The 25,713-nt window shown below is 59.4% G+C and overlaps 1 protein-coding gene across 1 annotated transcript in view; it reads left to right on the top strand.

The window, feature by feature from the left end:
• The first annotated feature begins 6,910 nt into the window (after positions 1-6,910).
• LOC122125324 (maestro heat-like repeat family member 5) overlaps positions 6,911-25,713 on the top strand; it is a 34,759-nt gene continuing 15,956 nt past the window's right edge. The window contains exons 1-17 of the mRNA XM_042699933.1: positions 6,911-6,927; positions 9,818-9,934; positions 12,180-12,364; positions 13,273-13,418; positions 14,193-14,321; positions 15,495-15,654; positions 16,829-16,872; positions 18,207-18,314; positions 18,569-18,685; positions 19,039-19,158; positions 19,874-20,020; positions 20,340-20,462; positions 21,570-21,649; positions 22,687-22,822; positions 24,129-24,224; positions 24,515-24,619; positions 25,563-25,692. Coding sequence (XP_042555867.1) covers positions 6,911-6,927; positions 9,818-9,934; positions 12,180-12,364; positions 13,273-13,418; positions 14,193-14,321; positions 15,495-15,654; positions 16,829-16,872; positions 18,207-18,314; positions 18,569-18,685; positions 19,039-19,158; positions 19,874-20,020; positions 20,340-20,462; positions 21,570-21,649; positions 22,687-22,822; positions 24,129-24,224; positions 24,515-24,619; positions 25,563-25,692 — 1,960 coding nt within the window. The remainder of the gene's footprint in view (positions 6,928-9,817; positions 9,935-12,179; positions 12,365-13,272; positions 13,419-14,192; positions 14,322-15,494; positions 15,655-16,828; positions 16,873-18,206; positions 18,315-18,568; positions 18,686-19,038; positions 19,159-19,873; positions 20,021-20,339; positions 20,463-21,569; positions 21,650-22,686; positions 22,823-24,128; positions 24,225-24,514; positions 24,620-25,562; positions 25,693-25,713) is intronic.

The raw sequence follows: 25,713 nt of genomic DNA, 5'->3' as shown, positions 1-25,713 counted from the left end.
CCGGGCGCCAGCAGCAGCAGGCCGGGCGGCCCCGCGCCCGCGCCCGCGTAGCTCAGCGCCAGCCGCTCCAGGCGCCGCTTGCGCTCGGCCGCCTGCGCCGTGGCGTGCAGGGGCCGCAGCAGCGCGGGCGGCGCGGCGCCCGGGCCCCGCAGCAGGAAGTCGAAGCCCGTGCGGTCGCGCGGGTCGTAGAAGAGCGGCCCGAGGGCCGGCTCGGGCCCCGGGGGCCAGGCGAACGGGAAGGGCAGCGTGAAGTCCTCGGTGAGCACGCGGATGGCGAAGTCGTCCTCCTTGCCCAGCGCGCGGTAGGCGCGCCCGATGCCGCGGAAGTGCGCCTCCCAGCGCCGCGCGTCCCCGCCGTAGATGTCCGGGAAGCGGGGCTCGGGGCCCGGCGGCGCCGCGGGGCCTGGCGGGGCGGAGGGGGCGGTCAGCTCGGCCCTCGGCGTCCCGAGGGCGTCTGGAAAGAGCCGCCCCGCATGGGGGGTGAGAAGAGAAGGCCACCCAGGGGTAAAGGCCGCCCGGCAGCGGGCCATAGTAAGGCCAGGCCCAGAACCACAGGATGGACAGATGTCTCCTGGACAGGCTGCTTCCCGAGCGGCCTAGCTCCGAGCTGTCCGCTGCATGTCTACCCCGGGCCGCCCCCAACCCCCCCCCCCCCCCGGCCCTCCCCCCGCTGCGCACCGGGCAGCCGGTCCCGTGCGGGGTCCATGCACACTGGGCAGTCAGCACGCCCAGCTGGCATCTTTCCTGCAGCTGTGAGAGCCAGAACGACTCCTGTACCACCCATGGGCCTTAGTTTCCCCTTCTAGAAAATGACACCCACAACCAGGCACTGTGCCTCAAGTCTGTGATCCTAGCCACTCAGGAGGCTGAGATCTAAGGATCCCTTGTCTCTAGGAAACTATTCAGAAGCAAAGGCAGGAGTACAGCTGTGGCTCAAGTGGTAGAGGACCAGCCTTGAGTGAAAAAGCTCAGGGGCAGAGCCCAGGCCCTGAGTTCAAGCCCCACAACGGACAAAAAAAAAAAATAAAAGGGAAGTTGTGGCTGGTCCCCATGCCCCATCTCGGCCCTGGGCACAAGAGGACAGCTCCAGGGGAGGCTGGGCTGGTCCTGGTCCTGCAGAATTAGGGAGGCAGCAGGAGGCCAGTGAGTCTCAGGCCAGTGGTTGGGTGAGGGCAGCTGTGGGGGGGGGGGGGGGGGAGGTGAGAATGATTCCCACTCAGGCTGGAGTCTTTGAGGAGCTGGGGCCAGCTCGTGGGAGACACCACTGCCCTTCTCTGTCCTTGACACTGAGGCCACCAGGAAGGACCCTGGAGCGTCCGTCCCACACCACACCCCACCCTGCCACCCCGCCTGCCACCCGCCCTGCCCTCCCCGCCTGCCACCCCCCTGCCCTCCCCGCCTGCCACCCGCCCTGCCCTCCCCGCCTGCCACCCGCCCGCCCCCAGCCAGCCATCCTGCATCCACTCATCCTCCCGTTCATTCTTCATTCGTCCTCCTCCCCTGGCCGGTCCGTCTGCCTGGCCTCGGCCATCCCATCAACATAAAAGCTCGCTGCCGCGTCCTCCCTCTCGACCCCACTCCCCCTTCGCCCTGCCCTACTTCCCTGCTCCTCATTTAGAGCAAAACTCTGCCAAAAGGTCATTGCTCCTCTCCGCTCCTGTTCTTGCCTCCCATTTGCTCTTGAACCCACTCCAATCAGGCTTCCATTCCCAGCCCTTCCCCAGCGCGGCTCCGGTCAAGGTCACCCGGGGCCTCCTGGCTGCTGGTCTGAGGTCAGCGCTCAGGCCGCCACTGATGAGACCCAGGATGGGCACATGACCAGCTCCCCTCGGCTTCCTGTGCCTCCCCCCCCACCCCGCTGGCCTGGCCAGGGCAGAGGGCCCCAGCTTTGTTCCCCAGCACCTCCCCAGTGGTGTCACCCACTCCCATCACTCTCCATACCCCCTCCCCGGGGGGACCCCACACCTGCCCCCCCACGCAGCTCTCCTGGCTGATTTAGGGGCACTCTGGACTCTGCCGGCCCTGCCCTCTCAGCTGCCCTGTGTCTGAATGGTGGCTCAGGCTGGGGAGGGGATAAAGAGAGGCGGTGCCAGGCTGTTTCTGGGAGAGGGTGGGCAGGAGTGGCAGGGAGCCCACCTAGTGGAGACGCCAGGTGCCAGCCACGGAAGAAGAGAGCCCTGCTGTGCCCGCCGCGCAGGTGCAGGCAAGGGTGGCGGCCCTGGGGCCCGTGGGGGGGGGGGTGCGGCAGAGCCAGGCAGCAGGGAGTGGGGTACTGCACCTGAGGGCCACGCACGGGGCCCCCACCGAGGGAGAACTTGGAAGAGATGAACCCAGGGGCCTGAGTCAGGGTGAGGAAGGGCTCCATGCTGTGAGTGGAGAGAGAGAGGGGCGGGGAGTGGGGAGGGCGGGGAGCAGGGAGGGCGGGGAGCGGGGAGGGCGGTGTCCCCAGAAGGCTGGGACCTGACGTCTGAGCCACACATGGAAGGCCAGGTGGGGGGGACCCCATCCCCTGGGAGAGCAGGAGGGTCCCTGGGGAGGGAGCTGGGTTGATGCTCACACCTGGCCCCGCCCGCTGCTAGGTATGCGGTGTGACTGGGCAGAGCCTCTGCTGAGAGATCATCCCTTTTCCCTGACCCCACAAGCTCAGAGGCCAGAGGCCCTGGGACCCCCCGCCACCCCACCCACACGGCTCACCTGTCGTGATGGGAGGAGGGGGCAAACCTGTGGGGCTGAGGTCCCCAGAGCAGGGGGAAGCCATGTCAGCGGGAGAGAGCCAAGGCTTCTGTTAGTCTGGCTGCCCCGGAGACCAGAAGGGCCTTCTGTGGAAAAAAGAACCTTGAACTTAAAGGGACCCCACCCAGGGCCGGGCATGGTCATTCACACCTGTGATCCCAGCCATGTGTGAGGCTGTGAGTAGGAGGATCACAGTCTGAGGCCAGACCTGGGCAAAAGTGCAGGATCATATCCGGAAAATAAAGCAAAAAAGGCTGGGGTGTGGTTCAAGTGGTAAAGCTCCTGCCTGGCATGAGGCCCTAAGGACTGCTGGGGTGTTTTGTTACTGCAGCCACGCTGACTGATACTGCGGCCTCGTGGTAGGAAGGGGATTTATGCACCACTGGGGCTGCTCACCCCTCATTTCCACACCTCCACACCTCTGCACAGGGCTCTGCAGGCAATGGGCACACCCTCCACCGCCAACCACCTGCCACCTCCATGCTGCCTCCCAGCTCCAGCCCACCAGGAAGTCATCTGCCTAGCGTCCCAGACTCCATGTGTCCTGAGGACCTGAGTGTATCTGAGTCCAGGGCCACAGCCCAAGCTACACACTGCCCACCTCTGAGCCCAGGGCCACAGCCCAGGCCTTGCTGCTCCACTGAGATTCTGGGCTCCACAAAGCAGGAGGTGAAGAGGCCATGTTACCATGGAGACACTCCAGGATCACTCTGATTCTCCCCTCCCTTCCTCAAGCACCTCCTCTGGTCCCCTCAGCCCCAGGGGAGGACTGAAGTCCCTTTCCCCAAATGATCCACAGTCCATCTCCGACACCTTCAGCCAGGCTGGGGTACACTGTGGAGAGGAGGTGGCAGAGGCTGGGGCCCTGAGCAGGGCCGTTGCTCACTGTGGCCTGGACGCCTATTAGCACCACAAGCCTCAGTTTCCTTCTCCATGAGACTGGAAACAGCCTTGCTGAGGGGGTAGGAAAGTACAGGGGTCCAGCTGGTGCTTGTGGTGCACACCTACAGTCCTAGCTGCTTAGGAGGCTGAGATCTGGAGGCCTGTGTTCCAAGGCCAGCCTGGGCAGAAAAGTCTGAAAGACTCTTATCTGCAATTAACTGCCAAAATGAAAGACTGGAGGTGTGGCCTGGTGGTAGAGCACCAGCCAGCAAGCCGGTGGACCAAGAATCCTGAGTCCAAATCCCAATACTAGCACAAAACAGAAAGGAGCTAACAAGAAGTAGGCCCTTGGAGAGGTGATTCAGGGTTTAAGGTGAACTCAGCCTGGCCGATCCAATGCCCCACCCATGACACTTCCCACCCAGATGGAACATGGTTACGTGCCCCACGCCCAAAGACAGCAAGGCTGAGACAGGACTCGATCTGCTACTGAGAGAGAAGACTGGGGGTTTATTGTAGACACGCGTCTGGCTGCCATGGCTGCCTTGTTGATGGAGGCCTGTGCCTTTGGGCCCAATAATGCTCAGTGCGGCAGCTCTCCCTCTCGTTTGAGGCTGGGCACTGCTCCACTGGTGCCTGTCCCCCTTTCCCATCTCCTCATCCCAAGAGGCACGAGGCTGCGTCTGTGAGCTGGCTGGTGATTGTGCTGGAGTCTGAGTCTAGATCCTGCTCCTGATCCTTCTAGATGTGTGCCCAGGGGTGAGATTGCTGGGTCGCCTGGCATCGCTAGTGTTCATTTTCTATACCTGCCGCTCCATATTATGGCCCTACCAGCGGGAGGGTTCCCTCTGCACGTGCCCCTTTGCCTTGTGTGTTTGTTGGTCTCGCCGTTTGTTTTTTTTATGGCATCCTCACAGGTGAGAAGTGATGTCTCACCGCGGCTCGACCTCGTCTTCCCTCCCAGGTGGTGAGTGATGCCGGGCGCCTGTCCTTCCGTGGACCCGTCGGCTGTTTGTCTTGTTTGGAGAAGTGTCAGCTCTGCCGTCCGCCCCTCTTTGACTGGTTGCTGTGTCTCTCTGGAGGTGCGGCGGCCTCCTCTGCCTTCTGCCTGTTGACCCCTGGCAGAAATGGGGTTTGTCGCTGCTTCCTCCCAGCCTTTGCAGGCTGGGTTCCCTGCCGGTGGTTGTCTCCCTGGGTATTTCTGCTTTATTCGCTTGTGCTTTGGGTTTCGCCTGCGCTCTGGCTTTCTTCTAAGAGTCTGATCATCTCCAGTCTTCATTTTAGGTCAGAGGGGATCCTCGTGTCCCCCAGGGAGGAGTCGGTGGTGGGACCAGTGGAGGACAGACACAGGTATGCAGGGCCCCTCCTGTCCTGGCCAGCGGGTGTGTACAGTGTGTACAGTGCCCCCCCCCGTCTCCTTCCCCAAGGGGTCCTGCACTTGGCACCCACAGCACAGTCAGCGCCAAAGTAGCTCCGAGGAATCCGGGAAGGCTTCACAGAGGAGATGAGGAGATGCCCTGGCCGACCTCCAGGGACAAGAGAGTGCCAGGAGTTTCCTAGAGAGGAAGAGGGCACTACCTGGGCGGGAGGCAGGGGCAGGAAGAGCTGTACAGAGGCACCACAGCCAACTCCAGTGCCCGGCCTGTCCAGGCTTGCCCTGCGGTGGCCGGATGCCAGGCCTGCAGCCCACCATGCCCCCTCTGCCGGCTGATGGGAAGGAGGTACAGCAGGGCCACCACAGGGGCTCTGCCCAGCCCTAGGCCCACACCTCCTCCCGCGGCGCCCTTGGCCACCAGTCCTGTTTGGGCCCACAGCACCACCTGCCGGCCGCGGAGGGAGGTGAGCGGGGAGCCTGGCTGGTGGGACGGGAGGCAGGGTGGGAGGGGTCCGCCCAGATCTCTGGGGAAGAGGGTACCAGGTCGTGTGGGCCTGCTCCTCACCCTGACTTGTTTAGGGGCCTGGGCCTGGCCCCTGGGTAACCTGGGCTGGTTTATGGCCCTCTCCAACGCCAGCACAGGAAGCGCATCTGGTTTCTAGGTGACCCGAAGCCAGCAGCCTATGCCCAGCAGAGGTGGGGGTGCTCACTGGTTCCTGAGTGATTTGCTGGGAGACTGGAGCGCGGCCTGCCTGGCCTGGGCTCTTCAGGGGAGGGGAGGGGAGGGGAAGGGAGGGGCTGGGCAGACCAGGCCTCAGCGGGTGTCCCGCTGGCCCCTTCCCACCCCAGAGCGTGCGCGCAGCCCTCTCCCGCGTCCAGCCTCCACGGAGCTCAGCTCACTTAGTTCTCCGGCCTGTGACTTACTAAAAACTTCTCCTGACTTTAAAATGTGTTTTATTAGAGAAAATCTGCCTCACTGAGGTTCAGACGTGAGCTGGACAGGACATCGGGGCTCAAAGGGGTCTTGGGACAGTGGAGGGCCCCAGGGAAGGGTGCAGCCGTCCCCTCCCTCCCCCTGTGGGTCCCCACTTCTAGCTCAGAGCCTCCCTCCTGGCCATACCCATAATTCCCAGGGAAGGAGCTGACTTCTGAGAGTGCAGAGCTCAGAAAGGCGCCTGCCTGCATAGGACTCTTCTCCCTCCCCACAGACACAGAGGCTAAGGTAGAGCCCTGAGGGACCTGCTCACGGAGGAGCACCCTGGAGCACAGGCGGTCGGGACTCAGTGTCTGGGGCCCAGCAGACTAGTCCTCCACCACCTCTGCCCCACCAGGCACCAGCCCGCACAGCCACAGCGCTGTCTGTCACCTTGGAGAGACCTTGCTGGGACAGGGAATCACAGTCCCCTGCCCGCTGGGCACTGCTGGGGTTCTGTACCCCCTCACCACGCAGCCTAGGAGTTGGCAGCTGGGCCCCCATTTTCCAGACAGGGAGACTGAGGCACCAGGTCACAAAGGTGGGGCAGGGTGGGCTGGCTGTGATTTGGGGTAGCTGCCCTCAGCCCCACGTGCAAGGGGGGGGGGCACCTCCTGCGCTCAGCCAGGGGCAGCCGAGTCCCAGAGGAGGAGGCAGTGGACGGGGCGGGGGGGGGACTCCCTCGGGCACCCCACCCCAACAGACATGTCCTAGGAAGGGCGCCATGGGTACTGGAGCTCATTGTGAGCTCAGAGTGAGGTCAGAGCAGGCCAGGGCAAAAGAGGGACAATACCCAGAGCTAGACCTGGCCCGCCAGGTATGAGGACAGCGCTCTGTGCCGGGGATGAGGTCGGGCTCCGCGGGACCCCTGCTGCGCACCCCACATGGACAGACAGCATTTTAAGAGGCCACCCAGCCTCACCTCGGGCGAGGGGACCTCACCAGCCATGGCGGACAATCCCAGGTGGGCCCAGCCTCCTGCCCCGGCCACAGGGGTGGGCTGGGGCGGGGACCACGTGATTCCTTCCCAGTGATGGTCTTCATTGTAAGTTCAGGGCTCTGGCACTCTGGAAACGAGCACTGTGAGTTCCTGGCTGCCAGGCCCGAGGCTGGGGCCGGACCACTTCAGGACAGGCTGTGCTTAGGTGGTTTGTTTTTGTAGCTGTTCCGGTGGGGGGAGTGGGCGGGGGGGGGGGGGGGGGAACTGCAGCCTTCTGTTTGTTGCTTTCATAAATCAAGCCACTGCTCCACATCTGTGCAGGTGGAAGTTGTGCCTGAGCCAACGCCCAGGCCGAGGCCCACAGCCACAGGTGTTCAGCTTCTAACTCCTTAGTACCAGGGCGGGGCCGCAAAGCCCGCCAGGACCGAGAGTGAACACCCATGCTTGGTGTTTCTGCGTAGTGGTTACCTGTGTTTTGTTCAGATGCTTGTGATTTGGGTTGATTTGGTGTTGATTTGTTTTTAGGAGTACTGCAAATTGAAGTCAAGATTGGTGTTTATTAGGATGGTCCTCTACCACTTGAGCCGCATTTCCTTTTTTTTTTTTTTTTCCAGTCATGGGGCTTGAACTCTGGGTCTGGGCGCAGTCCCTCAGCTCTTCAGCTCACATCGAGCGCGCTACCACTGGAGCCTCAGCGCCACTTCTGGTTTTCTGGTGGTTAATTGGAAATAAGAATCTCAAAGACTTTCTGCCTGGGCTAGTTTTGAACCACGATCCTCAGATCTCAGCCTCCTGGGTAGCTAGGATTACAGGCATGAGCCACCAGCACCCGGCTCACACTGCCTTTTTGCCTTTTTTGTGTCAGTCCTGAGGCTTGTACTCAGGGACTTGGTGCTGTCCCTGAGCTTTTGTACTCAAGGCTAGTATTCTACCACTTAGAGCCACAGCCCCACTTCCAGTTTTCTGGTGGTTCATTGGAGGTAAGAGTCTCATGGACTTTCCCACCCAGCCTAGCTTCAAACCACAATCCTCAAATCTCATCTTCCTGTGTAGCTGGGATTATGGGTGTAAGCCACTGGTGCCTGGCTTGCCTTATTGTTTTTGAAGTAGGGTCTGCTTTTATGCCCAGGCTGCAATCCTCCTATTTGTGCCTTTCCTCAACTGCTGAGATGGCAGGTCTGTACCCCTGTTCCCAGCAATGGTGCTTCCTCCCATAATAGGGTTAACAAGTGCCGCCATGCCCACCACCAGTCAAGAGGGAGTCTTGCAAACTTTTCAGCCCAGGCCTCCCTTGAATCCTGATCTCCAACACGTCCACCTTTCCAAACAGCCGGGATGATGGGCTCAAGTTGCCACTCCTGGCTAGCTTGGTTTTAAGACGTCTTTGTGTTCTGGATATAATCCTTTATCAGATATGTGACTTGCAATCATTTCCTCAGAGTCCTCAGCTTGTCTATTCATTTTTCCAGGCTATCTTTCAAAAAGCACACTTTTTAACATTTTTATTAAATCAGGTGTATTCATTTCTTTCTTTAATGGGTAACGCTTCTGGTGTCACATTTTAAAAATTCTTTGTGTCACTAAGGTCACAAAGATTTCTCTCCTGTTTCCATCCAGAATTTTCCAGAGCGTAGGTTTTCCTTTAGCAGTGTGCTGTATTTTGAGTGAGCATGTTTGCAAAGGATGACTGGGGGCTTATTTTAGCATGTGCAGATCCCATTGTTGTGGTACCGTGTATGGAATTCCATTTCTTCACCTTTATCAAAACTAGTGGCCAGCCAGGTGTCAGAGGCTCACGCCTTTCATCCTAGCTACTCAGGAAGCTGGTATCTGGATGGCCACAGTTTGAAGCCAGCAAAGGCAGAAAAATCTGAAAGACTGCCCCTCCAGTTAACCAGCAAAATGCCAACTTAGAGGTATGGCTCAGGTGGTAGAGCACCTGCCTAGCCAACATGAGTTCAAACTCCAGTAAGGTCCCCCACAAAAATACATCGTGTGGGGCTGGAATGAAGCTCACAGTGCACACGATGATTGCCTAGTGTATAGGAGGTCCTGATTCTATTCCCAGCACCACAAACAAACAAACAAGTATCTCTGCTGATGGCTGTGTGTCTTGTTTGGGATGCCATGTGATTCTGGAGGCAGGAACATCTGCCTCGGAATTAGCTGGTGTGGCTCCTCTCTCTTCTGGAAGAGTTGTGTAGGATCTGTATGACTTTTTCTTTTTCCAACAGTTGCTAAAATCCAAACCCTATTGTTTCTGCAAAGTATTTTGGAGAGTAATTTTCGTACTATTCTTGCAACTTAAGTCTTAGATGAGGTTTGGTGAGTTGTAGCCTTAAGGAATTTGTGTGAGTTGTCAGTGTTTTTGCCCTAAGGTTACTTTACACTGTTTCCTTATTATTGTAATAATGAACCACTCTTGCATTATATTAGTATTTTATCTCCTCTTTTGTTTTTGATTTTTTTTTTTTTTGTCCAATAAATGCTGCCGGGCAGGCGACCGTATCAACCAGTGTTGGACTCATTGGTGTTTCCGTTTTATTCCTTTCTTTCTTGGACTTTAATTTGTCTTTTTTGTTTGTTTGTTTTAAAGGTGGGATTCTAAGTCATCATTTTCTGACTTGCATTCTTTTTAGTTTGTGTTTAAGACTATCAATTTTCCACCAGGACATTTTGGTTTCTGTTTTGTCCCATTGAAGATATTTCCCTCTCGGTGACCTCTTCTTGACCTTTGGGTTATTTGAAAATACAACATTTTGTCTCCAAGTCCCAGGAATGTCCCACCTCTCTGTTACTGACTTCTAAATTAATTCCATGGGGGTTGGAAATTGTTCTTATTTGACTTGAATTTTTACAAACTTAGTTGGTCTTTTTACAGCAGGCAATTTGGCCTATCCCTATATGTGCCAAGCATCCGAAAGGACGTGGTTTTCCCGCTGGAGAGTTCCAGCAGCACGGAACACCTGACATTGTCCCTCGTGTCCTTCGGGGTTCTCTCTTCCCCAACTTCACCAATCGCCAGAAAGCGGTACTGAGATTTCCCGCTGTGGCTGCTGATGCGTCTGTCTGCTTCTTCTCTGGACCTGCGCTCTTTGCTTTGTGTACTGTGAGGTCCTGCTAGGCCGTGCATGAGCTTTTAGAATGATTATCTTCTTGATAAATTACTCCTTTATGGCTGTCATAGTATTTAATCTAAAACGTGTCTCATTTAATATGAACAGAGCAATATGAGTTTTCTGAGATTGTGGGTAGCGGGCTGTATGAATACCTTTTCCAGTCTCTTGTTTTAATCAGCTGGCAGCCGCTGTGCTTTGTTGTTGTTGCTCTTTTATTTATTTATGGGACAGTCTTGCTTTGGAGCCCCGGCTGGCCTCAGACTTGAGACCTTCCTTCTCAGTGCTGGGATTACAGGTGTGCCAATGTGCGTGTAGCACAAGTATCGTGCTTATGGGCATGACACCTGGGTCTCACTGTTTGTGGCCTTCAAGTCATTTATTGTTAGAGTGCCTCATTTGATAAGATAGGGTCATGAATTCATCCCTGTCCTCTGTTGGATTTATGTTTGTATTTGGTGTTGTTTTACTCTTGGCCATCGGAGAAGGTTCGTAGCATGCAGTGCTGGGTTGTGCCCCTTAGAACACAAAACATCTTAACATTCAGATCAGTTTCTCTCTGGCCTTGTGCTGTGTTGCTGTGTTTGTTATAAATCTATAGCATCATTTGTTTTCTACTTGGAGAACAATGAGAAATATTTTGCGTTCACCATTTCTCCATGCGCACCTGGAGCGAAGCCTCTGAACAGCCACCCCCAGCACCGGCCGCCCAGCACCCCCAGCACCGGCCGCCGAGCAGGCCAGGGTGGACTCGGAGGGGTCACAGGAGGGTGACACGCTCTGTCCCTCCTGCTGCGTGCAGGGTGTTGTCTGGGTGTGGCAGGTGTCTGTGTCCCCTTCTGTTCCCTCAAGAACCCTCTGTCCTCCTTCCTCCCTTCCATGCGACTCTTCCCTTCGGCTTTTTCAGGACTTCCCCTTCTGGTGGGTTTTGGGCAATTCTGTTTCGCTGATTGGGAACTCGGAGTCTCCTATCTGTGCATTTCTGGTTTCCACCACAACTGGGGAGCAGGCAGACACATGCTCAGGCTTTTAGACTCACTGCCTGGTCCTCACCCTGACACTGATACCCTCACACTTCACACCTTCTCACACGCCGTCACACACGCACATGCTCAGTTGCACAGAGCTTACACACACCTTCACGGGCAAAGACATCCTCACGCCCTCTCACGCATGCTCACACTCATAGGCACACACTCACACACTCACATGCATTTTTGACTTGCCTAAGGCAAAATGTGAATCTGATCCTGGTTCTCAACTGGGGCTGGGAGCACTGGCATCGTGCATCATTTGTGGGACTGGGAAGCATGAGCCCCACAGGCCCCTTGAGGCCTGGTGAGGGGGTCTGGGGTCTGAGTTCATGGAGGAGGCCTACAATGCAGGTGCTCACCAGCCCCGGGCTCGGGGTCCCTGAGGTCTCTCCTCTTGGTGGCACAGGACCATGGGCGGGGTCTGAGGACTCCCCCCGGATGGCATGGGGACCCATTGGTGGGGTCCCAGTGATGACTCCTCACGGATGAAAGGAAAACCTTTGGAAATGCCACATCATTTCCACCTCATCTCCATTCACTGGAGTACCCCAGGTTTCCTACACAGGATTCACCCCCAGGAGCAGGCGAAGTAAGAGCTGAGCGTGGAAGCTGGCCTGGTGGCTGCCCCAGAACCCCCTCTCTCTTGGTCTGAAGGAACCCTTTCCCCACATTCTCAGGAGGGGGAGCAAGGGCGGGGGAGGGGCACAGCCTTAACACCACCCCCACTCCTGCCCCACCTGCTCCCACAGCGACCTCTTCTCCCTCGACAACCCCCAGGACACCTGGGCAGCCAGAGGGGGACAGGCAGGCCCTGTACCAGCCTGAAGAGCCAAGCCCTAAGTGCCCCCATGCCAGTGAGAGCGAGAGACATGCACCCCAAGCACCCCATGTCCTCACACCTGCCTGTCACCCCCTGCCGGGAAGCCAGGCCCCGCCAGGCACCAGGCAGCACTGTCCACTCTGCATGGCCAAGCCTCATGCCCGGCCCTGCTCCCCGGGACCCAGCCTGGCCACTGGACAGAAGGGTGGCCACGTGGAAGGACATTGCCACGTGTGCATGGCCCCAGCCTCTGCACACATACAGGTGCCCACAGATGCTGATCCCAAGGCCCCTCTGCCATTGTAGGACCTCCTCCCACCTGGACGTGTCCTCCCAGGAGTCATCGGGCAGGCCGAGGGTCCCAGAGGACTACGTCTGCTGGGACAGACGCTCGCAGCCCACAACCATCCTGCTCTGCAAGTCCAAGAGCAGCCAGGCAGCTCTGGTGCCCCAGGAGCATCAGAAGTTCATGGAGGAGGCTTACAATGCAGGTGCTCACCAGCCCCGGGCTCGGGGTCCCTGCAGGGGCTGGGCTCTGGCTGATCCCCGTGGAGGAGGACTGCGGGCCCCTCCGGGACCTCGGGGGCGGCGGGCAGTGTGGCTACAGGAAGCTTGCGGCAGGGTTCCTCATACTCTTGGCATGTCCTGCCTCTCGATATGCCTTCCAAAACCTGAACACCCGGTCCCCCACCCCATACACCCAAGTCTCAGAACCCCAGTGTAGGCCTGGCCCCCTCTCTGGAATGTTTTGCTCTTTGTTCAAACACCAGGGAGTGTTGGATTGACTAGAAGATAGAGGCTCAAAAACCAGATGGATAAAGATAGGAAGATACAGATGAATTTATGAATGGGAGGGTGGACGGATGGGTGGACGGATGGTGGATGGTGGATGGATGGACGGATGGATGGATGGATGGATGGATGGATGGATGGATGGATGGATGATTGATGGATGGATGGATGGGTGGATGGATGGATGGATGGATGGATGGATGGTGGATGTATAGCTTGATTTAAACATGGACATAGAGTCAGTGGTTGATGGATTATGAGTATGTAGGTGCATGAATATAAAAATGAACAAACAGATGGATAGGTACCTGGGTTGGTAGACAGTTGGATAGACAGGTGTGGGTGGATAGACAGGTGCGTGGGTGGATGGGTGTATGGAGGGTGGGAATGTGGGTGGATGTGTGAGTGGGTGGCAATGGGAGAACACAGCCTGTATCTGCTGGGACAGACACCATCTGCACTTGCTCTCATCCTGAACCCCACAAGGACCACCTGGGCAAGGGCCCAGGGCTGCCATTCCCAAGCCTGCCCTGCCCTCCCGCCAGCCCTGCTGCCCTGTGCAGCATCCTCACAGCTCAGCCTCCTTACGCCTTTCCTCCACCCTCAGCCATCTGCTACAAGATGCTCCGGGACATGAACAGCTCCGACCCTCTGCACCTGAAGTACGTCATCAAGAAGATCAAGAAAATGGCTCAGGGGTGCCCCACCCTGGTGTTGGAAACCATCCACGACTACCTCAAAGACAATCCAGAGGTGGGCTTCAACCCCAGGTCCTACAGAGAGCAGCTGCATAATCTGGGGGCAAAGCGTAATCTCCTCCTATGCTGATGTATGGAGTGGAAAGGGAGGGAAGGTGGGCCAGCCATGCTGGCTACACCCAGACCACTTGAGAGAGGCTCGGATCCCCACAGCGGGGAAGAGATTCATCTAGTTCAGAATGGATGTGTGCATGACTGAATGGATGGGTGGATGGATGGGTGGGTGGATATATGGATGGAGGGATGGAGGGAAGGGGGGAAAAAGAAGGAGGGTAGATAGTAAGGTAAATGGATGGATGGATGGATGGATGGATGGATGGATGGATGGATGGATGGATGGATGGATGGAGAAATCTGCCTGAGCTTCAGAGAATGAACAGATGGATGGATGGACGGACGGACGGACGGACGGACGGACGGACGGACGGACGGACGGATGGATGAATGGATGGATGGATGGATGGGTGGGTGGCTGGCTGGCTGGATGGATGGATGGATGGATGGATGGTTGGATGGACAAATGAATGCCTTTGAAGATAGAGTTCTATTGAATCCCCTAACAGTCCTCTGGAGAGAGAGACACACTCCTTTCAGGTCTGCTGCATTCAGGCAGCGGGTGGGCAGGCAGGCATTCTTCACAGGTTACCACCGAGTGAATGGTAACTGCAGCCCCTCTGATTCCTTCCCTCGGCCTTCCTGAACCCCTTGCACCAATGTTCCTCCTGACATCGACATCACCTGCACCATCGGACCCTTCTGCTGTCCACAGATCTCCAACCGGCACAAGTTCCGGCTACTCCAGGTCCTGGAGACTGTCATTGGAGCCAGTGACTCCCTAGGAGAGATCTGGGAAAAATACTACACACAGTTGGCCCTGGAGAACATGACCAAATCCACGGTGAGTTCCTCACACCCCTTTGGGGACCAGCCCCCAACCAAAACATGGGCACCGACACAGGGCTATGGAGGACCGGGGCCAGTAGACGCTCTGGACAAAGCCTCAAGACTTACGGCTGGTCAGGGTAGGTAACAGGAATGATAGCACAACACCCGTAGAATAGTCGTATCTCTGAGGTGAGGGACCTTGGCTCTTTGCTCTTTCCCCTGGCTATGCTCAGCCTCTGCTATAGGAACAGCAGGGGTCGCCGGCAGTGAGCGGGGAGGCTCAGGATGGGCCTCGTGCCCTCTCCACAGGTGCTCATAAGTCCCCGCTTTACTGAAGAGACTAAGGCTCCATTGGGAAACTTGCCTAAGGGAGACGCCAGCTGGTGAGCAGCAGCTGTGACCAGTTTCCTGAGCCCCAGGGAAGCCAGAGAGGCCTGGATGTGAGTGACAGCAGAGGATGGGCCCAGGGCTGCAACCACATCATCTCCTCCTCCTCATTGATCTCTTGTGTTGGGTCAGGATGGAGCAGGATGGTGCGATCCTCAGATCTCAGCCTCCTGCTTACAGATGTGAGCCACCCACACCTGGCTCTAAATGTAGATTTTAGATGAGAGAGCTTTTTGAAAGCGAAAGTCAGATCAAAGTCACCATGTCCACAAGAAGCCCTTGCGGCCACTCCGCTGCGTGGCCTGCTCGTGTCACAGGAAGATCGATCCTGGGAGGAGGGCCTCTGCCTCCTGCACCTGCAGACATCACCAAGTGGGGCAGAGCCCTGCGGCCCCTCCCCGCGGCCTCCACCAGCGGGAAGGAGCTGGAGAAACACCAGTGTGCTCTCTGAGAGGAGCATAATGACCACCCCGCTCCAAGCACTGGCCCAAGGCCCAAGCAGGCCAGAAACTGCTCAGCTGGGCCAGACATTGGAGCCTTGCCAGGCTGGCTGTGTGGGCAGACAGGTTGAACAGGCATTCACGGTGACAAGGGATTGGAGAATGTGGTGTGTCCTGTGCAGCCTGGAGGTCAGCACCAGGAGAGGTGACCTCGGCCGGGGACTTTCAGCTGTTGTCTAAGCACAGACATGGGAATGCCAACAAACTCCATTTTCTTTCCAAAACAATGGGTTGATATAGCTACTCTGTGCAAGGCTATTCTTACTTGGGGCTTCCTTGCTTTCCCTGCCCCTGCCCAGGAGCTGGAGGACGTGTACCAGGACGCAGCCAGCCACGTGCTGGTGGCCATCTTCCGGCACTCGTGGCAGACAGTGACCCAGCAGCTGGAGACGCACCTCCTCAATAGTGTCTTCCCGCACCGCAGCCTGATCTACGTGATGAGCAAACTGTCATCTCAGGGTGCGCACTGGCATGGGAGGGCCGGACGGCTTACACAGGGGTTCCTGGGCACCCATGGCAGATGAGACCAGCTCAGCGAGTCGGTGTGAGGCTAGGGTCAGCCAGCGCCCACCCGCCCCAATGCTGCAGTATCTGACCACCCCCATCCCCACCACCACCCGGCCCCACCCCGCCCCACCCCCATCCCCACGGCCACCCCGCCCCGTCCCGCCCCGCCCCCATCCCCACGGCCACCCCGCCCCGCCTTGCTTCTGCCACGTCTGTTCATTCGTTCACTCTCTGCGTACAAGGGGGCGCTGGGCAGAGCCCAGAGAAGTAGACAACCCCAGGAGGGAGTGGGAACCCGGGCCGCCATGTGGGGTCACACAGCAGGGACACAGGGACACAGTCCTGATCATCTTCCTCCTGCCTGCCTGCTCCCAGAGAGCCAGGCTGAAGCAAGGCTGTAGGCATGAGGGCTGTAGGTATGAAGACTTGTAGGCGTGAGGACTGTAGGTGTGAGGACTGTAGTGTGAGTTCTATAGGTGTGAGTTCTGTAGGTTTGAGGGCTGTAGGCATGAGGACTGTAGCTGTGAGGACTGTAGGTATGCAGGCTGTAGGTATGCAGGCTGTAGGTGTGCAGGCTGTAAGTGTGCAGGCTGTAGGTGTGGGGACTGTAGGTGTGGGGACTGTAGGTATGCAGGCTGTAGGTGTGCAGGCTGTAGGTGTGGGGACTGTAGGTGTGCAGGCTGTAGGTATGCAGGCTGTAGGTGTGCAGGCTGTAGGTATGCAGGCTGTAGGTGTGCAGGCTGTAGGTGTGCAGGCTGTAGGTATGCAGGCTGTAGGTGTGCAGGCTGTAGATGTGGGGACTGTAGGTGTGCAGGCTGTAGGTATGCAGGCTGTAGGTATGCAGGCTGTAGGTGTGCGGGCTGTAGGTGTGCAGGCTGTAGGTATGCAGGCTGTAGGTGTGCAGGCTGTAGGTATGCAGGCTGTAGGTATGCAGGCTGTAGGTGTGGGGACTGTAGGTTTAAAGGTTGTAGGTATGAGGACTGTAGATGTGATGGCTATAGGCATGAGGACTGTAGACATGAGGGCTGTAAACAGGGCTACAGGTATCAGGACATAGATATAAGGGCTAAGGTGTGAGACTCTAGGCATGAGGACGGTGGTCCTGGAACCTCTCCTTCTCCCACAGAGGATGAGGACCAGAGGAAACGCTGGGAAGAACAGCTTGCACAGGTAGGGAGGTCTACAGCAAGCAGAGGGCAGTGCTGGGTTCAGAAGTGGGAGGGGGAGGGGAGGGAAGGCAGGCGGGCAGGGGGGGAGGAGGAGGAAGAAAAGGGGAGGGCATAAGTAGAAGGGAAGAAGGGGGAGAAGGAGAGGAAAAGAGGTGCGAAGGCAGACCCCAGATTAGAGGTTTGCAAACAGCATGGCAAGCGGAGAGATGGTTACTGGAGAGCCTGAGAGTTGAATCTCGGTCTGTAGACACTTGTCACAGAACACATGTTGCACACAAATAGCTTTGCCCCTATCCTAGAGCTGGATATGCAACTGGGGGAGGCCTGAAGAGATTCAGGGACCAGAGCTGGGACCAGCAGCAAGGAAGCTGATGGGGGTGGATGGAGAAAGTGTCAGTCAGCCCCGTCTCTGGCCCTCCGCCCCATGACAGGCTTACTTACAAACCTCAGAGGGACACGGGCCATAGCAGGTGAACTGCAGCGACCGGCTTTTCATTTCTGTCCCTCTGTTTCTTCATTAACAAATGTGGGGGAAGCCCCATGCAAACTCTGCTTAATTATTATTACCTCCAATATCACCTCCACTGTCATAACATACACCAGAAACACCTTTATACTCACCTTCACCATCACTTTATCACTACCCCCCAAAAAAGCCAGTCGTGACCATCTTGCTTTCCTCAAAATTAAAACTTCTGCTCACCAATGGATGTAGAGGAACCAAGGATCTGCCCGTGCTGTTAAAGTCCTGGGAAGTGGGTGGTCACTCTGAGACATGGGGCGGGGGGGGGGGGGGCAGTGATGTTACAGGACATGGACACAGCACACACACCTAGAGGTTCAGGCCTGTCTCCAAGGTGGCCTCTTGATGTACTCAGGAGATGGTGACTTAAAATGCATCAGGAGACTGCTGACAAGCAGAGTTTGTTGGCAGTGAACGTCTTTAGAAGTAGGAGTCCACCCTAAAATGCTGATGCAATCACTCTTGCGGACCCGGGATTCCGCTGGGAGTGCACGGCAGGGGTGCTTCCCGGGCCTTCCTGCCGAGGGCCATCTTCAGACAGCACCTGGCACCTGTCCAACGGGGGACCCCAGCCAGTTCTGGAGACTTGCTCAGTTGGTACCTGACCTGCAGCCACACAGGCTCCTGGGCTTCCTGTGTGCTCTGAGCATATCCACCGGGCCAGTGGAGAGCTGAGGGCCAGGCAGGGGAGCTGGACCCCAGAGACCCAGAGGAGCAAGTCAGGGGTTGGGGCGCTGAGCTGGTGCCGGCCCCAGCACTCAGGTGAGAGAGAGAGCCCGGGCCTGGCCTGCCCCTCCCCTGTCTGCTCACAGATAGCCCTCAAGTCCAGGCAGTTCCTGAACTCAGACATGTGGTTCAAGGAGATGCAAGAGGCACTCACCAGGCCCGGGTGGGCCCCACAAGAGCAGCCCCCTGAGAAGGTGAGTCCCCTTCCCCCCGGCAGCCCCTGCCACCTGCACTCCATCCACATCCTAGAAGGGAACAAGGCTGTGTAAGTCAGGGTGGGCCTGGGCAGCAGGACTCAGTTTCCCCCACTGCCCCCTTGGGTGGGCTTATTCCCGACACAGGGTAGAATGGAAGGGAGGGCACTACCGAGGTCAGGGGGCTGCTCAGAGAAGGCGGCAGGCCAGGCCTGGCAGGTCAGCTCAGGACGGGATGCCCAACGCTCCGCCAGGCCTTTCTGTTCACCTACTATGGGCTGATCCTGCAAGCGGAAGAGGACAGCACCATCATCCGAACGCACCTGTGGGCGCTCCTGCAAACATCCCATCAGCTGCCCAAGCAGAGGGAGGTAGGACCCAGCCCCAGCCTGGCCCCGGGACACCCTGACCCTGTGCTGAGCCTGGTCACCAACCAACACCAGGACCCTGACTGGTCCCCAGCTAAGCCCTGGCCCTAGTCACAAGCTGAGTGCTGATTCTCATCACGAGCTAGGCTGGGACTCTAGTCCAGCTGAGCCCTGCTCAGAGCCTGACCTCTGACCCTGTTGTAGAAAGCCCCTGATCTCACCCACAGCTTGTGTCCTCTTGCCTGGCTCAGAGTTGCCAGTCCTGTGGGGCCTGGGGGCGGTGGCCTGGGACGGGGCGAGGGGCGGGGCCGGGCCTGCGTGGTGAGGCTCTGCCCAGACCGCTTCCCTCCCCACAGGGCATTGCCCTCACCACGGGCTTGGCTGCGGCGCGCCACTTAGACGATGTCTGGGCCATCCTGGACCAGTTTGGGCAGAGCACGCCGATGAAGTGGAGCCTCCACAACTTCTCCTCAAAGGTGCCCGCCAGGGCCTCTGCTGGGGCTCCAGGACCAGACCGACTCTCCACGAAGGCCAGGGCCCCAGACTGGGGGTCAAGGAACAAAGTCAGGGGCACGGGCTTCCGGCCATGGACCCTGATTCCAGCCCTACCTGTAGCCCTCGCCTCTGCACCTCCGTCTCCCCCTCCTTCCTCCCGGCCCACGAGAGCCCGGCACATAGCTGCCATCGGAGCCGCGACACCCAGCTTCCCTGACAGGGCTGGGGATGCTGAGAGGCGGGCGAGCTCAGCCCTGCAGCTGCGCCCCTGCCCCCACCTGTCAGCAGCCCCTGCTGGCGCTCACAGTGTCCCAGCCCACTTCCCGGGAGCCCCTGGGCCCCAGGAGCAGAAAGGACCTCACGCGGTCTAGAAGGGGAGGCACCCCAGGCCTGTCCAGCCCTGCACTCTCTGGGGGTCACCTAAGTGAGTAACTGTCTCTCTGGGTGTAGGTACAACCCCCAGTCCGCTTCCCAGATGAGCAGCCCGGCCTCCGGCCAGGGTCAGCAGAGCCAAGTGCCCTGTGTCCAGCCTTGGCAGCCTGTCCATGGCCTATCCCAACTACCCAAAAGCCTGTGTTTTCCTGACATAAACTGAGGTCAACCCCCTCTGGATGGCCAGTTCTGCCAGCTGCCCGGGGTGCCCGGGAGGAGGGCTCCCGCCAAGCCTGACCTCCGTCTGTATTCCCACACATGCAGAAACTGGAGGAACCACAGTGGAAGTGGGCCAGCAGCACCCTCCTCCTCGCCTATGGCCAGGTGGCGGCCAAAGCCAGGACCCACATCCTCCCCTGGGTGGACAACATCCTGTCCAGAATGGTCTTCTACTTCCGCTCTAGCACCTGGGTATGGTGACCACACAGCCCGAGTCCCACAGCCCGCTCCCCTTACACCCAGCCAGGCCCAGCCTCCTATTGGCTGCCCCAGTCCCCACCCCCTCCTCCCAGAATCCTCTGGGCTTTCATGAGAAAACCCACACGCACACTAGAGAAGCCCTGGACTTGTTCCCCGTGGGGTGGGGACACGCCGGGTGGCTGCAGGGCCCCCTCTTCACCAGCCGCCCCCCCCAGTCACCCACGCATTAGGGTTTCCCTAATTCTTGAAGAAAACCCACGTGCCGCGGCTCAGTCTGACCCGCCCCCTGTCCTGGGCCTGCGCCCTGCAGGATGACGTCCTGAAGCAGAGCTTCCTGACGGCCACCTCCACCCTGCTCGAGGCCATCCACCGCAGCGAGGGCGCCCACAGCTACGAGCTCTCCCAGATCGGCGAGCTCCTCGAGTGTCTGATGGTGCGTGGGGGGGGGAGGGGAGGGGGATGGGGGGGCAGAGGAGAGGAGGCCATTCCCTCAGGCCTGCCTCCTCCCCCCATGGGCCTGCCCCCTCCCCCGCAGGCCTCTCACCTTCCCATGGGCCTGCCCCCTCTCCCTCCCCCACAGGCCTGCCCCTCCCCCCAGGGCCTGCCCCCTCCCCCGCAGGCCTGTCCCCTCCCCCCAGGGCCTGCCCCCTCCCCCAGGGCCTGGCCCCTCCCCCCAGGGCCTGGCCCCTCCCCCCACAGGCCTCTCACCTTCCCATGGGCCTGCCCCCTCTCCCTCCCCCACAGGCCTGCCCCCTCCCCCACGGGCCTGCCCCCTCCCCCCAGGGCCTGGCCCCTCCCCCGCAGGGCTGGCCCCTCCCCTGCAGGCCTGGTCCCTCCCCCCAGGGCCTGGCCCCTCCCACACGGGCCTGGTCCCTCCCCCCAGGGCCTGGCCCCTCCCCCACAGGCCTGGCCCCTCCCCCACGGGCCTGGCCCCTCCCCCCAGGGCCTGGCCCTTCCCCCACGGGCCTGGCCCCTCCCCCGCGGGGCTGGCCCCTCCCCCAGGGCCTGCCCCCTTCCGGGGCTGGCCTGCGGTGGCGGGTGGGTTTCTATGATAGGCTGTCACCCTCCATGACCCCAGTGACTGGTTCTGACAGCTGCCCTGAGCTGACCAGGCACCCAACATTACAGACGATGCCACCATTCTGCACCATTGGCCGGGATCCTGCCAAGCCCACTGGGGGTTTGGGCCTCACTGACCACCACCCCTGTGGGGGTGGAGAAGACAGGAGCCTGGGCAGTGGTGACCACAGCACTGATGAGCACCGTTGGGTCCTGGCGGGCTCCCGGGCCTAAGCTTAGCCCACCTGGCTTCCCATGGGGCCTGTCTGTGACCAGCTGGGAGGAAACTCCAGGCTGTCAGGAGAGTGCACAGGCCCTGGCCACCGGCACATGGTGACCAGGATTCAGACCTGGCCTGTCTGACTCCAGAGACCGGATGCAGAGGGGAACAGGGAGCACTGGGCAGCCGGGCACTGGGGTCTCAGGTCAGGAGACACAGTGTCACAGCAGAGCAGGCCACACCTAACCCATGGACTTGCAGGTCCTGATGGAGAAGGAGCCCCAGGACTCACTGTGCACCCACAGCCGCCAGGAGACCATCAACATCGTCACCAGCCTTTGGTAGGCTGCCCTGCCCTGCCCTGCCCTCCCCTGCTATACCCAGGCCTCTCTCAGCAGCTGTTCCCCGATGCTAAGCACCCCAGATGCAAAGGTAGAGCAGCCACTCCTGACAAGGCCCAGACTAGGTAGCATCTGGCCGGACAGACATACAAAGAAACACTGAGTCTAGACCCCAGCCAAGCCCAGGGAAGAGCAAGGCTGGAGTGCAGAATCTCCAGGACCCGCAGTCGGGGTAGCAGGTCCCAGTTCCGCTCTCCACGGCAGTGGAGGGGAAGAGCGCCAGGCCCCCCGGAACCTGAGCACCCAGGGAGTTCAGAGAGGCCCGAGCGCTGCCTGCAGGGGGCGCAGCTGGCTGCACCTGGGCAGGTGGCAGGGACAGCCGGATCCACTCAGCCTGGGTTCAAACTCCACTACCCTCCTTAGGCTCAGCCTCCCTGAGCCCCTGTCTCCTAATTCACCATCACACACAAGGCTGTGGAGCAACCATGGTGTGCCAGGAGCCACCTGGGCTCTGAGGGCCTAGTTCTGAGCCAAGAGGGACTGTCCCTGTTCTCTGACCCTTAGGGAGGAGTGGCCGGCACACAGAACACACCCAGGGCTGAGGACATAGCTGGCAGTGAGTCAGGGAAGGGAAAGAAATCCTTACAGGGTTGTGTTCTGTGAGACTTGGCCTGGGGCCAGCCAAGCTGATAGGCGAGTGCTAGCTGTCTGGGTACCTCATGAGCCCGGAGCTCCTCCAAGCTCCAGGACACAGTGTCAGGCTGCCCAGAAAGGGCTGTGGAGAAAAGTCCCTGAAGGGTGAGAGAGTGAGGCCTGAGTGTCCTTGGCTGAGGGACAGCGAGAGCAAAGGCCCTGGGGCTGGCTGGGCAGGGACCAGCAAAGCAGATGTATGCAGGCATGTCCACAAGATGCAGACAGCTAAGATCTGCACTGTCAGAGGTAGATGGGAGTGGTGCCGGTGCCTGAGGCCCTGGGTCCCCACACTGGGGTCTCCCTGTCCCCTAGTCTCAGACTGCTACCCTCTGCGTCCCCCACAGTGAGCTGAGGCCCCCCATGGACACGGACCAGAAGTCACGGCTGCTGTGCACCTGCCTCCACAGTGTGTTTGCCCTTCCGCAGCCCGACACCCTGGAGACGCACACCTGCCATTCTAGGGAGCCACACAATGTACAGGTGAGGCCCCCATGGCCTCCCGGGCAGGGCATCGGCTCTGTCTGCTGTCCTGTCCACTTGGGAGAAAGTAGGAGGGTCCCTGGTCACACCACAGGCTGGATTGGGGATGGTAACCAAAGAGGATGAGAACAATGGGGTTGGAATGCTGAGACGCACAGTAGATATGCCTGCAGTGTCCCATAGACACCACCAGGGGGCACCTATGGCTGCCAGGAATAGGAGCACTGACAGCGGCCCGGGCTGTCAGGGCTAGGGGAAGGAAGGCCCGTGCCCTGTGACCGACCATCAGAAGGCGTCAGGCCCTCTGCAGACATTCTCCCACCTTCCCTGCTCCCGGGACTGGAGCCGCCCCCCCTCAGCCCCCATCACCTACCTCGGGGCTCTTGTTGCGCCTTCCCAAGGCTGGGTCTGGGCTGGGTCTAGACAGATGTGCACTGAGTGCAGCAGTGACGGAGTGAGGTCCCTCCACCCAGGGTGGCAGAGCTCCCCGCGATCAGACTCCAGGCAGCACTGAAATGGGGGCGCTGCGCTGGGGTCCTGCCTGCTCCGGTCTCCCTCTGCCACCCTCCTATGGAGGAACCTGGGCTGGGAGGTGAAGCTGGCCCCCAGACAGACAGTGGCTGGCGCTCAGGGGCTCTGCAGCTGGTGAGGCAGTGGGAGCGTAGGCTGGGGCACTGAAGAGCACAGGCCTGTGAGAGGCCAAGCCGGAGCCGGCAGCAGTGTCTGGAAGGCACTGCACAAAGGGAAAACCGGGGCTCTCTGTGTGTGTGTGAGTCCTGGGCCTTGAACTCGGGGCCTGGGTGCTGTGGTTGGGCTTTTGTGCTCGAGGCTAGTGCTCTGTCACTTTGAGCCTCAGCTCCACGTCTGGCTTTTTGGTGATTTATGAGCGATAAGAGTCTCACAGACATTCCTGCCCAGGCTGGCTTTGAACCATGATCCTCAGATTTCAGCTTCCTGAGAAGGCAGGATTACAGGCATGTGCCACCAGTGCCCAGCTTTTGATATAGCAAATGCAGGCCCTCCTAAGCCTGGGGCCCTGTGGAGGGGCCGGGTCACCCCTACGCGGCCTGCCCTGCTAGAAAGGAGTCCACCTGGAAAGAAAAGCAAGATCCGTGGGCCTGGGTGGCCCCGCCCGCCTCCCTGACACCTTCACATCCACCAGATGGGCCTTTCCTTGGCTTCCAGGGTACAGCCATGGGCTCCGGTGGGGTAGAGCCTGGCAGAACATGGCATCTGTAGGTGCTGTGCTAGACTGACGCCCTCATCCTCTACCCTCCGGGCACGGCTGACCTCCTCCCTTGTACAGGCCCTGTACCGGCAGACCACGGAGGCCCTGGACCGCATGCTGCAGACTCTCATCAAGCAGAACCCCACGTCAGACGAGTTGCACCTCCTGCTGTCGGTGAGGGCTGGGTGCAGGATCTCCTCCCCCTGGCCCCCTCCCCACGGGCCCAGAGGAGAGGCTGGCTCCACCCAGGTCACAGGTCAGGACCCGTAGGACGTCAACAGGAGCCATCCCGGGAAGGGCCCACGGGCAGAGGGCACAGCGGGGCAAGGCAACGGCATGGTCCCCAGGTGAAGGCCGCTTCACCCCTCCCTGACATTTCCGGAGCCCTGACCGTGCCCCTCCATCCCTGGACATCACAGAGATGCCCCCGGCCCCCACACCCTGACTCCCCACCCCCGCCACAGCACATCTACGTCTGGCTGACGTCGGAGAAGGCGCACGAGCGCCAGCGGGCTATGCAAACCTGTGTGTGCCTCCTCGAGTTCGTGAACCACAACCACTACCTGGACGTGAGTACCGGCTCCCCGCCCTATCACCTGGGCCTTCTGCCCCGGAGCCCTGAGCGCCACCCAGCCCCGCCAGGCCCCATGGCCGCGGGCACAGGGAACGGGAAGCAGGCTGTGGACCTGGGCAGAGCGCTGGTCCACACACCTCGAGGCCCAGGCAGATGCTGGCCGTCCTCCAGCCCCCGCTTCTCACCTGTAACAGGAGGGATGAGATGAGGAGAGGATGGAAGGCAGTGCTGCTAGGCTGCGGCCGCACAGACGGGCTCGGGGAGTTAGCCACCCAGGGAGCAGCCCCCACGCCTGCGCTTCACCCCCCGCGGGCCTCCACACGCCAGGGTGGCTGCTGTCCTGGGAGCTTGCGATGAGTGTGTTCTCACTCAGATCGGGGCTGACCTCTCAGGGCAGCGGGGGGAGGGGACCAGCACCCCGCCGGGGGCCTGGGGCCCAATGCAGTGGTGGTAGGAGGGACCGGCACTGTGCGCACATGCCGGAACTTGAGTGGGAGAGCAAAAAGACTCGCTCAAGATGAATCCTGTGTCGATGTGATTGGTGAACTCGATGATTTATGTGACGAGAGCATGTGAGCTGGCCAGTTATTCTTACAAATAAGAGCTTTATTGAAGCTTGGGCCCCTATCAAGTAAGGCTAGTGACATGTGACACTTGGCTCGTGGTAGAGCTTTGTGCGTATTTTTGTGGGGCTCTGGATCTCGGTCTCCTGAGCAGCTAGGGTGACAGGAATGAGGAATGAGCCACCGGCGCCCGGATCCATTGTTTTCCTCAATATTGCCTTAGTCGTATGCTTTCTCTTGATTGCCACGTTCTTTAGTAGCCCATCCCATCTTGCTAGTCCCCAGCCCCAGCTCCACCACCCGGTTTGGGAGAGGCCATGCTGGGCACCCGTGGCACTGTGGGGACCACGGGAGGAACATGCCCTCAACTGACAGGGGAACTTCACGCGGATCGGGAAGCTGGCAGGCATGCTGGGTATTCTGTGCCAGGATCCAGATGGGACCACCCAGTACCACAGTCTGGAAGGGGTGGGTCACCTCTACCCGCTCCTGACGCACCAGAAAGGTGAGTGCCCTCCGGAGCTAT

This window comes from Dipodomys spectabilis, unplaced genomic scaffold (genome assembly GCF_019054845.1).
Source record: "Dipodomys spectabilis isolate Male_0828 unplaced genomic scaffold, ASM1905484v1 ptg000264l, whole genome shotgun sequence".
NCBI lineage: Eukaryota > Metazoa > Chordata > Mammalia > Rodentia > Heteromyidae > Dipodomys > Dipodomys spectabilis.
The sequence above is the reverse complement of the archived record's forward strand: the minus strand, read 5'-3'. Positions and strand labels throughout refer to the sequence as shown.